We start from the raw sequence: 10596 nt of genomic DNA on the forward strand, positions 1-10596 counted from the left end.
ACAAAAAAGGACCATTCAATTGACCGAAAGGCCTCTTATTCGGGAAAGCTATAATTCACCAAGAAAATACCGAAACGGCCAAAGCTTGGTGCAGCAAGGCCGCTGACCTGGTTCTAAGAGGATTTGGAGATACTCTCGAGGAGACTCCGAAAGACTCACTGAATAGGTAGTCATCGAAGTCGACTTTATCGACCACATCAAATGTACTCACATTGTGTCACGAGGTGGAACTAGACAGCATGGAAACAACTCCGTTATTCAGCGAGGAACCCTAACTCAACTACGGGAGCCTATGCCTATACATACTGAGCCTGTCCTTCGTTCTGAGCGTCTCATCTAGAATCCTGACACATGGGAATAAGATGCTTCTGACCAGAACGGAATATGACCACTACAACTAGGCATAAGTTTGAACAGCACTTCAGGGACATCTATAGGCTCTGTTCGCAGTTAGAGGACTTGGTGGATCTTCAGGGGAAAATGTAGATAGCGACGGGCTTGCCGTATAGCATAGCAAGAGGCTCATCTGAAACAACAGCATCATCAACGAAACAAGGATGATAGGTTGTAGGTGGTGGTTTAATAAGTAATTAGCTTATGAAGAAAACAGAGAGCAGGTAGGTGCAAGGTATTGTAATAGACATAAACCTTGTACAGTGGTGGATATCTTTTGGTCATGGCTTAGCTATCGTCATTGTCACCTATCAATAGTTACCTCATTATAACACGCCGCTGAACATATATCCCCCAGATAGAGTCTAGTTCTGCCATGATAGTTTAAACTCATGTTCAATAGTCAAAAGCAGGCATGTCACTGTGGACCTCACAACTCCTGGTAGTAATTAGGCCAAATGTTCTATGATCAATAACAGGACAGGATGAATGCTGTATTTTATAGGAATCAATATGGACATGGAAAGAATTAAGACCAATAACTTGCTTCATGGCATAGCCTTAATAATTCTAGCAGCCCCGGTCTGTTTAGCAGGCAGGAACATATTGTAATAGTACCTAAATCAAGCTAGACGGTCACTTAACGTAGCATGGTGCTTCAGAGTACCTAAGGTACCTATGTAAGGAAATGCCAATGTATTATTATTATTAAAAGAAAACAAAACCATCGCAAAATCAAATGCAACCTCAAAGTACGCGTCCAGACCAATACCGCAAATATCCTTCCTTTATGCTACAAGTGCATGAATCATTTCTCCTGGGGCACTGTTACATTAGGTACGTTAGGTAACCTAGTAAAACGCCCTAACGGCAAGCTTTTCGCATCGACCAGAAGAAATCTAGTATTTGTACAAGGGGAACCGAAAATAACGTTCCAGAGCTAGAGGTGCCAAAGATATCGGTGCGGCAAATGGTATTTCGGTCTTCGTCCCTTGAGAAGACAATGCTTGGCGGAATATGCTAAATGAAGAATTGCAGGTAGTAGGAATCATCAACAGAGCCAAATGACCGCCACCAAATCAATCCTTGGCCTTCTGGATGTAGTCCTGAGGGGGGGACTCGTAATGGCTGACGAAGTACTCTGTTGTGTTCTTAGACAGCCAGGTGCAGAACTTGACTAGTTCCTCGCGTAGACGGTTGACCGATTGCTGGTCCATGTTTGTCTGAGCAACAAGCTCCGGCAAGGACACTGTGTATAATTAGCTTCCAGTCATAGGCTGATGCGAAAGGATAATTTACCAATTAGGCGCATCAAGTGCTCAGGACCATAGGTGTCACTTGCAGTCTTGCCTTGATACTCGGGGTCTTCGGATATCCACTTCTGGTACATTTCTGCATATTGGGCACGTTCGAATCTATCTATAGTTAGAACATTGTTCCCGGCTGAGGGAAGCGCAACATACCGATAGAGGAGAATACGGCCAAGGGACTTGTCGAAGTACTCTTTCAGGCCCGCCAAGGTCTCCTCAAGGATATCCACGTGAGAGGAGCCGCCAGGGCGCTTCGGGGTCTCATAAGCAGCGTAGTCCTCGAGGATCTTCGTCACCGGGTGAGGATGAGGGAGGGGGACAAGTTGGTTGTTCTTTGTGATGTTCTCCCAATCATCAACTAGCATCGCCTTCAGAATGTCAGGAACAAAAAGCTTGATAGAAGGCCTAGAGTGAAACGCGTCCTCCTAGAAAAAAACAGAGTTAGCATCAAGACCCTGGTAATATTAGACAAGTTCTAGATTTACGGAATCGGCATGAAGGGTAGCATAAGACTTGTCCGATGGTATTCCGGCTGTAGGTATTTTCACGTTGCGGGGCATTCCTCGGTACCAGTAGTCCTTCTCACGGGTCATTGTGCCGTTTTTTCCTGCTTCCTGGATTTTAGGATGTTCGGGGGCGGGGGAAGAAGATCTGTAGCGGATATTCTGAGAGAGTTTGCCTGTCTTGGTGACGTATTTGAAGCTAGAGGTTGGTAATCGAAGAAGGAAATCCACTCCCTCTCCTCCGCGGGCGAGTCGCTGTTCTTTCTGCATGAAGGCTTTTTGACGTTTTACAACATCTTTATCCGCAACAGATAGCCCAGACGAAGACATTGGCAGTACAGGTAAGGGGGCTTTCAAAGGGGTATCAGTAGCGACGGAGAGTTCCTTTTTAGAGGTGTTCGTGGTTGGAGTCCGACTCGTCAACATAGGTACAACAGACGACTGTTTCGCGGGTGCCTTTTCAGATCCAACAAGCTTCTTAGGGGCTATTTTGAGTACGATCTTGGTTGTCTTCTTGCTTTTAGATGTGGTGTTGGGTTTAGGATCCAATTTGGCAGGAGATAGAGATGGTGTGACCATTGCAGTAGAGGGGGGCGCAGGATCCGCAATACCAGGGTCTTTGTCAGTTGCTGCCTTATTGTCATCAGAGGCAGTGAGCTTGGGTAGTGTCTTTTGACTACGAGTTCGCTTGCGCGGGAGCTCGTAATCATTAATCGAGACTATACGCTTCCTCTTTCTGGTCTCCATTGTTGCTACCCGGGGGTGGTGTGGCGGAACGAAGCAAGATCGTTAAAGATTCGCGGTTTGTTGCGGAGAAATATACTTGGGTTTCGACAAGAAGAAATTCAACTGTTCCAAATTCACATACGTAGTGCGGTAATAGTGCCTGTGCGGTGAATAGAGAAGAAAAACTTTGTCAAGCGTGCCGGGCAACGCGCCCATGCGAGAAACCCTTCTCGCAGGACACAGGCGGCTGATTATGCCCCTCAATCTTAAGAATGCTCTTTCCCTGCATGAACAAAGTCGAGAAGGCTGCCAGCCGCCGCCGAAACTGCCCCAGTGTTGACTAGCAACGTGGATAGAATGACTATTATCCGGAAAATGCTGCACGACTCCTCCTAGTTTAACAGCTCCGACTCGCGTGACAAAGACCTTGGTACGTATTCCATCAAGCGGCCATGGGCAAGTCCTCGCAGATTATGTCGCGCAACTACTAGTACCTATTTATTATGGTGATATCCAAATAGATTAAGCTGCAAGTCGTAGCCACATTTTTCTTGACTTCGACCATGACCATGGAATTATTTCAACGGACGGTATCATGAGCATGATCGAGGTAGGTTTGGTTAAAGGGCTATTCCTGATGACGCATCTCATATTTCTTGGCCGAGTATATATAGCCCCTATTTCCTGTAGACAAAGGGTGTTGATCCAGGAATAAGAAAACCGATGCCAAACCGGGGGCATATAGGGTTTACATCCTCCAGGACCCAATACGTTATGATATAAAGGAGAGCATATTAATGAAAGTGATTAACTTACGTTTTCAAGTTCGTAATCCCTACCCCGTCGGGGACCTCTACCACCAAAGCTTGAGGATCCAGCAGCACGCTCTTCACTACCTCGAGCAGAACTCATCTCGGAACCATTAGCCCTGATACCCTTCTTTCCTCCCTTGGAGCCAGAGCTTCGCATTCGGGCCTGAGCCTCCAGCTGACTAGCTAGTTGCTTGTTATCTTCGGTGTACTTGCGGATACGGTCCTGCGAGACCCAGTCGTCCCAGCTCGCTTTCCATCCTTTGTAGTGGATACGGTACTGAGCATCCTCAGGCTTCTGACCTGGTTTCACAACCACCTCCATAATCTTAGCCTCATACATTAAATCGCCGTGAAAACAGAGCACTCTCTCGTCCTTGGTGTAAGGAGGGGCCTGGTTCTGCCTTGAGGGAGCCATAGCCGATGGATGTATTCACCCTGAAAGATGATAGACGATGGATGATGGATGATGGATGATGGATGATGGGTGATGGATGATGAAAGGGGGCTTTATGGCAAAGATGTCTGTCTACTCATAAAGAAAGGCTCGAAATGGTAAGTGTTACTAGCTAACGTGAGGAAGAGTGATGAATAAATAGAGTATGGGTATGTATTTGGAAAGATTGGTGCTGAAAGAGAAAGCTATGAAAGTTGCTTAGCGCCGATCTTATTACCATGATGATGAGGGAAGGCACTATGTAAAGATTACCAGGTATCACCCTATCACCCTATCGCTCCTGACGCCAAAAGCTCGGACGCGTTTTCCGACGCGCTTTGCTTTAAAGTGATTTTCCCCAATTCACCCCCTGGTGCGCAAACATTATCCCGACCATTCTTCCTTCCCAATTACCTAACAGGAGATCTTCTATTAAACCGGATACAATCAATTCTACCGAAATCCCTTCTCTACCTACATGTATGTTTTGTAGTTTAAGCTAATTCTTTTTTTTTTTAGCCATGGCAACAAATGAGGCCACAATTTTGCGCAACTATTTACTCCTCCCAGCTCGCCTACCTACAATCATCTCCCTACAAGAATTCACCTCTCTATTTCCCAAATCCCAACAATCTTCTCCACAGATCCGATCGCTTTATAGGGATTTACAGCAGCAGCGAAACGCAGTAGTTGATGGTGTATCCCAGAATATCGATGCTCAGGTCAAGCAAGGTAAAGCTTTACGCCGAGAGGTGATCAAGGCGCGAAGAGAAGCCGAGCTAGAGGAACAAGATGACGAGATTGAAATTGAACGAATGGTATATTACCCTACCTAATGCGATGTTGAGGCATCATCTCTAATTCAAGCCACAGCTATTCGGACCTACCTCCAATACTGTACAGCCAAAGCAACATACTCTAATGACTATTCTACCTGCGATGGACGATGCTATCATTGATATGGAACATGAGATACAAGCAATGGAGCAGGAAGAGACCGCCCTCGTTGAGTCTACGAGACAAGCCGTTGGCAACATGAGCGACCTCCGGTACGGTCGTTTCGTCAATCCTAAATTAAAAGACGAGGTTCTAGATGGCCTTCGACGCATGCAGGACGTGTGTGAACACAAGACGTGAATCACGATACATTCCCATTTATTAGATCACTACCTATGTGACCCCGACCCAATGATACACAAGGCTTAATAACGAAGCCTCTTGAGTTGCATCCCAACATGACCACGGCCAGTTTTATAGCGAGTGTCCAATATGCCAATTACATATCACCATTATGTTCGGGGGGCAGCTTGGCCGGCAGCAGGAGGTTGTCGTCCGCCATCCATTTGTTGGTTCAAGCGGTTACTCCTATACAATTATCAGTCACTTGTTCTATATCACGGGGTTTGAATTGACTCACATCATGCTCCTGCTGAACATAGAAACAAGGATCATAAACGCCCAGCTAGGGAGAAGGTTGAAAACCCAGAGAGCCCATCCAACTGGAGCTGAAAGGCCATTCTTGGCTAGAGGGCCATTAAAGGGATGGAAGAAGCCATCATGCAAGTTGGCGGAGGATTTGTAGCCCTCCTGCTGCAGTGCAACAATATCATCAGAGGTGACAGTTGTCATGTTGAATCGCTTCGTCCAGATGTTAATAGGTGCAGGTTCGGGAAGCATCTCGAAGATCCACAGCGCACCGACCGGGGCGGACCAGGAGTTGCAAAGGACAGGTTGGTCTTCGCAGTTCAGGAGAGCGGTATGAGGAGAGCCTGGTGTCAGAGCCCATTTCCCGGCGGTTTCGTTGAATACAGCCTCGATATTTCCACAGTGGCCTAGTTAATGTTAGGGATGATGCTAGAGTCTTGGATCAAAGTGACGGTAGAGATCCTTACCAAAGCAAGTCTTGTTTCCACCTGTGATCAGAAGCCACCACTCCTCTGGAGTTGTAGCGTCTGGCTTTACGGGTCCATAAAGGGTCTCCTTCCAGTTATCCAAAGACAGAATGTCTATATTCAGGGCGCCAGCCTTAGCTTCAGCAGCAGCGACAGGATCATACTTTTTAGGATGAGGAATCTTGGAGGTGATTTTTCCCAAAACGCTCTGGGCCTGGCCCAAGTAGTTATCAAAGTGAGCTTGATAGTCAGAGGCATCTGCTGCTGCTAATAACGGCAAGCCGAGGATAGCTGAGGCGGTAGAGAATCGCATTTTGCTTGCTATTAGTTTGTGAAATACAAATATATGGCAAAGTAGGAGTCAAGCTTGAAGCTGCTGGTGGATAGCTCGGGATCGGGTCAAGCCACAAACGGGTCGGGAAAATGATGTAATTTTCTATAGTTTGCTCCAGCACGATAGGGCCAAGTAAAAATCAATTGGAGGAATTGAAAGAAGATACAGAAGAATCCTCTAGAATATGTAATGATATAGCAATATGAGGCTGAATCTCGAAACTGCAACGGCCAGCTGTCTTGAACTAGCAAAAGAATAACTACCTGGGCAGTAAGAGAGTAAGCGTAGAATCTAAGGTAGAGAGGTAGAGTCTATTCAGCTGGAGAGTTACAGAAGAAAAATAAAATATGTCGAGTAACGGATTGTCTAGGGTCCCAGGACGCTGTCCGGTCTTTCCAACAGCTACTTCCCCGGACAGCTAAAACTGAATAAGATGGCCATATCCTTCCCTGCTTCCCTACATTTTCTTGCCAAGCTTACCATCTCCACCTCTAGCAGTGCATTATTTTGTTGACCATAGCACTAAATCCCACTCTAATCCCTGTTAGCGCTGAGCCCCGCATGCTCTGTGGCACAAGAGGTACCTAACCGTACATACCTAAACATTCGATACCACTACCAAATACTTCCCTTAGGTACCTCATGTCCGTAGGGCGTTACACAATTATTAAGCCACCGTGTCAATGTGATAAGGAGAATACGTCAATCGCGATAAGATAGCAAGTATGTACAACCTACTATTGGCGAAGTAGAGGCAACAAACAATACGAAGGTGTTGCCGACTTTAGTTCTTCTAATAGGGCAGTAACGACTAAAAAAAAAATCAAGAATATGGTTAGTTCATATTCATTCCATTCCATTCCAATTTCAAGTTAACATAATACAAGTTAACATAATAATGTCAAGGCACCCGAAACTGCAAATCAGAAACGGAAGCGAGGCCGTCCGACCAACGTGTCGCGCGACGACGGTGACGCGTCAGGGGCACAACTCGCCATGTCGAGACAAGGCCAGTTAACTACAAATTCCGGAAATACAAGAGATTCGGAAATAGAAGAACCATCCCGGCCCCGGAAGCGCGGACGTCCAACCAACACCGAGATCCCGTCTCAAGCACAACCCGAACCCAAACCTTCTCAAGCACAGAAAGCTAAGAGGAAGCGCGGGCCGTCGCCGACATTACAGCCCGATGATAATAGAGATGAGGACCAGGGGAAATTACCTGCTGATCGAAAAAGACGCGGTCGTCCTCGAGCTTCACTAACGAATGACGAGGCCGAGGCTCAAGAACATAGTGTAGCAAATACCAGGGATGAAGATGCACCTCGAAGCAAGCGGGGTCGTCCACCAAAAGGATTGGAGGCAACTAAGGGCAACGAAGTCGAAGATGATGAGGCCGATGATGAGAATGAAGGCAACTCGAGCCTTCTTCGGCGGAGTGGACGTATTCGTAGATCTCCAGAATCATCAAATAAAGGGGCCCAAGAGATAGCAAAGCCAGCCAACGAGCAGAGTTCAGGCAACCAAATAACTGATAAACGCCAAAAGAAAGGACGTTCTACAAATGGACGAACTACGGCCGGAGCAGAACAGGACCCTACCCCCCCGCATAAAAAGAAGCGAGGCCGACCTTCTCTCAGCATTCAACCCCCAGCAGAGGCCGACCCTAAACCCCAAGGTCGGCAAAAGAAACGCGATCGTCAACCACCACCTAACGAGACCGCTTCATCATCTACGAAAGGAAAAGGGAAGAACTCGCAAGGAAAGCCAACACAAGGCCAAGAGGTTTCTATAGAAGAAGAGAACCGCCCCAGAAAACAGAAACCGCGCCAGTCTAATAGGACATCACCAAAATCAGGGGGGCGTAGACCATCTCCCGATGCACAAGACCGTTCATCATCACCTGATTCAGCTACCTCTCCGCCCCGTTACCGACACCTCACAACGCGCACACGTCGTGTTCCTCTCAATATCATCGAGTCTAAATGGACAGCCCTCGAGCAGCCAGCTCTTTCTAGCGTAGCTTCGCTCCTCCAGTCAGCGTCGCGGCCAGTGCTTCTACGCCTCAGCAACCCTCAGCGGCACGGGCACGCCGCCGCAGCTCTCAATGCCGTAAGCAAACGGCTTTGTTCCAAGATCGGGCGAGGCCTACCCTTCCCACCGGCCACTACGTCGACCCGGCGTGAGGAGGAATTCGATTTCGAGCGCACTGTCTCGGGTATCCAGGCCCTTGAGTCACAGCTCGATCCGCTACTCCACAGTGTTGAGCTGTTACGTCGCGAGAAGGAACGCGCTGAGAAGGAGCTTGACCGCGAGTATAAGGCGCTCGCCCGGCTCGGCTCCAATGCCCACGCCGAGGCTAGGGAGAGACGGGATCAGATGCGGAAGATGCACGTGCTAGTACCGGAAAAGCCACCACCCGAGTCGAGGGTCGACTCCATCGGAGAGGTTGTGTCTGCAGAGAATATCAGTGGTAAAGTGTTCACTGATCTAGACGACGAGCTAGCTGGCCTAGCCGGCCAAATCGCGAACCATATGGAAAGCATGCGAGGGAACCTACAGCAGATCGACGGGGTTGTGCCCGCCATCACGAAGAGCCAGGGCCTACTGAGGGCTGCGCTACAATCGCGGTTAGATCGTGAGCAGTTGGATAATATCATACTTGGCTAGCTATAGAAGTGTCCAGGTAGTAATGACCCGGTTGACGATTCCTACCTTATGTTGACGTGAATAGGCCCAATGTATAAATTAGGGATCCGGAATATTTCCCGTTGTTAAAGACTGCTTAGTAGGGCACATTGTGTCAGGTTACATTACTTGCCTCAATACACCAACTATTCTTTGTCGAGAGTCCAAAAGGAGCTCACAATCGCATTCATATACACCTTCTTTTTAACGGGATTACAATCCCTTGTAGTACGGTCAACGAGCTAGACCCTTTGAAAGGGCATGTTGACGCCTTTCTGATATGACAATAGCTTGTTTTGAAACAAACAGTTCCCTAGGCCATTGATTATCAGGACGGAGTCTCGTGAGGGAAAGTATAAGAGGTAATCTGTAGCTTAGAGATGTGTGAAATTATTATCCAGCATCTCAAACGCATCAATTACTTCATTCATTTCAATCTGCTTCCACTATTGAACATACATACATTTATCATTTCTAGTGTATATCTACCGTTAAACTGAAGTGTATAAATACTTGTATTTCCAAATTAATAAATCATCATGGACCCCAACGCATTCCCACCAGAGCTCCGAGATAAAATCCAATGGGCCGGGAATGATGTGTTGACGTATCGTGATGCGTACACGCACATGAAAAACCCACCCACGCAGCCTGGGTACGGAACGCCTCCAGGGAATTACCATCCACACGGGAATGGTGTCTGGGCCGGTGTTCCTAATAACTCGTATGCGCAGTCCCAATATCCCCCCAGCACATCTTTCTATCCGCAGTCCTCAGCCTACGAAGAGAGTGTCTACGAAACCGGATCCGAAGCCGGGTCGGACCAGAACACGGTCAGGGGTCTCTCTCGGACTAACAGCAATAGGTCTCGGTCGCATGTTGGAGGCAGCCAGAGCCGGGGCCAAAGTCCATTGTCAAGCCAGGTGACTGCTAGTGGACCGCCGAGTCATTCATCATGGAGACCGCCTTTCGCATCCCACTTTGGGAGTGATCGGGGCTCCGCCAGCTCGAGCCGGGCAGAAACGCTCACCTTGCCACTAACAAGGGCCAACGTAAGTGCAGTATCAGAGGCGTCCCAGCGCCTATACCCAACACCGTCACAGCTGTACAACATGAGACCGGTCTCACGCGGCGCACCGTCACAAGGCAGTAGCGCACGTCAATATCGCGACCAAGCGGGCTCTCCAGGCCCCGGGAGACAGGGCCATCGACGAAGTAGCTTTGTGGACAGCGTAGATGGTGGGGCCCCCCTTTGGCCTTCGGGGTCGAGGAGAAGTGGTGCTTAGATGGTCGCTTAAATAGGTACCTATATAAGTATATAAAGAAGTGTATATAGGGAAGTGATAGACTTCCTAGAGCGGACAACTCTGAAGAAGAAAAAAAAAAGGGGGGGGGGGGGGGGGCGTTTCGTAAGCAACAAGTAAAAAAATAAAAATTAATAAAGATAAAAAGAAAAAAAAAATAGAAAAAAAAAGTAAATCTGGAGAATAAACAACGATGTGTTA

General features: G+C 47.7%; 6 protein-coding genes across 6 annotated transcripts; 3 read left to right on the top strand and 3 right to left on the bottom strand.

Moving 5' to 3' along the window:
* Window positions 1-969: 969 nt before the first annotated feature.
* On the bottom strand, window positions 970-3346 carry F4813DRAFT_22538 (MRG-domain-containing protein). The gene is made up of 4 exons (XM_049239849.1): window positions 2189-3346; window positions 1857-2128; window positions 1693-1808; window positions 970-1642 (listed from the first exon to the last, which is right to left on the bottom strand). The coding sequence occupies exons 1-4, from the start codon at window positions 2951-2953 to the stop codon at window positions 1473-1475; spliced, it is 1323 nt and encodes a 440-aa protein (XP_049101087.1). The 5' UTR covers window positions 2954-3346; the 3' UTR covers window positions 970-1472.
* Window positions 3347-3739: 393 nt separating this feature from the next.
* Window positions 3740-4159, bottom strand: F4813DRAFT_387834 (chromo domain-like protein; the record flags this gene model as incomplete). The annotated part of the gene is made up of 1 exon (XM_049246610.1): window positions 3740-4159. The coding sequence occupies one exon, from the start codon at window positions 4157-4159 to the stop codon at window positions 3740-3742; it is 420 nt and encodes a 139-aa protein (XP_049101088.1).
* Window positions 4160-4698: 539 nt separating this feature from the next.
* On the top strand, window positions 4699-5314 carry F4813DRAFT_387835 (Cnl2/NKP2 family protein-domain-containing protein; the record flags this gene model as incomplete). The annotated part of the gene is made up of 2 exons (XM_049246611.1): window positions 4699-4995; window positions 5051-5314. 2 exons carry the CDS (start codon window positions 4699-4701, stop codon window positions 5312-5314), a joined length of 561 nt encoding a protein of 186 aa, XP_049101089.1.
* Window positions 5315-5376: 62 nt separating this feature from the next.
* F4813DRAFT_22541 (uncharacterized protein) lies at window positions 5377-6522 on the bottom strand. Its single transcript, XM_049239850.1, has 3 exons — window positions 6070-6522; window positions 5595-6009; window positions 5377-5542 (listed from the first exon to the last, which is right to left on the bottom strand). Exons 1-3 carry the CDS (start codon window positions 6380-6382, stop codon window positions 5467-5469), a joined length of 804 nt encoding a protein of 267 aa, XP_049101090.1. The 5' UTR covers window positions 6383-6522; the 3' UTR covers window positions 5377-5466.
* Window positions 6523-6876: 354 nt separating this feature from the next.
* F4813DRAFT_353967 (CENP-Q, a CENPA-CAD centromere complex subunit-domain-containing protein) lies at window positions 6877-9411 on the top strand. Its single transcript, XM_049242696.1, has 2 exons — window positions 6877-9319; window positions 9382-9411. Exon 1 carries the CDS (start codon window positions 7400-7402, stop codon window positions 9071-9073), a length of 1674 nt encoding a protein of 557 aa, XP_049101091.1. The 5' UTR covers window positions 6877-7399; the 3' UTR covers window positions 9074-9319; window positions 9382-9411.
* Window positions 9412-9497: 86 nt separating this feature from the next.
* Window positions 9498-10450, top strand: F4813DRAFT_22618 (uncharacterized protein). The gene has a single exon (XM_049239858.1). The coding sequence runs from the start codon at window positions 9631-9633 to the stop codon at window positions 10375-10377; it is 747 nt and encodes a 248-aa protein (XP_049101092.1). The 5' UTR covers window positions 9498-9630; the 3' UTR covers window positions 10378-10450.
* The last annotated feature ends 146 nt before the right edge of the window (window positions 10451-10596 follow it).

The sequence above is a fragment of the Daldinia decipiens genome (assembly GCF_022478715.1).
Source record: "Daldinia decipiens strain CBS 113046 unplaced genomic scaffold F4813scaffold_10, whole genome shotgun sequence".
NCBI classification, from domain to species: Eukaryota; Fungi; Ascomycota; class Sordariomycetes; order Xylariales; family Hypoxylaceae; genus Daldinia; species Daldinia decipiens.

What these genes read in the sequence shown, in the direction of transcription:
- F4813DRAFT_22618 (XM_049239858.1), top strand. Translation starts at nt 9,631, where the DNA reads ATGGACCCCAACGCATTCCCACCAGAGCTCCGAGATAAAATCCAATGG.
- F4813DRAFT_22541 (XM_049239850.1), bottom strand. Translation starts at nt 6,382, where the DNA reads ATGCGATTCTCTACCGCCTCAGCTATCCTCGGCTTGCCGTTATTAGCA. An exon ending in TGGAAACAAGACTTGCTTTG is followed by an intron (nt 6,010 to 6,069) that starts GTAAGGATCTCT and finishes AACATTAACTAG; the next exon opens with GCCACTGTGGAAATATCGAG. An exon ending in ATGTTCAGCAGGAGCATGAT is followed by an intron (nt 5,543 to 5,594) that starts GTGAGTCAATTC and finishes ATAATTGTATAG; the next exon opens with GAGTAACCGCTTGAACCAAC.
- F4813DRAFT_353967 (XM_049242696.1), top strand. Translation starts at nt 7,400, where the DNA reads ATGTCGAGACAAGGCCAGTTAACTACAAATTCCGGAAATACAAGAGAT.
- F4813DRAFT_22538 (XM_049239849.1), bottom strand. Translation starts at nt 2,953, where the DNA reads ATGGAGACCAGAAAGAGGAAGCGTATAGTCTCGATTAATGATTACGAG. An exon ending in GGCCGTATTCTCCTCTATCG is followed by an intron (nt 1,809 to 1,856) that starts GTATGTTGCGCT and finishes AACTATAGATAG; the next exon opens with ATTCGAACGTGCCCAATATG. An exon ending in GCACTTGATGCGCCTAATTG is followed by an intron (nt 1,643 to 1,692) that starts GTAAATTATCCT and finishes AATTATACACAG; the next exon opens with TGTCCTTGCCGGAGCTTGTT.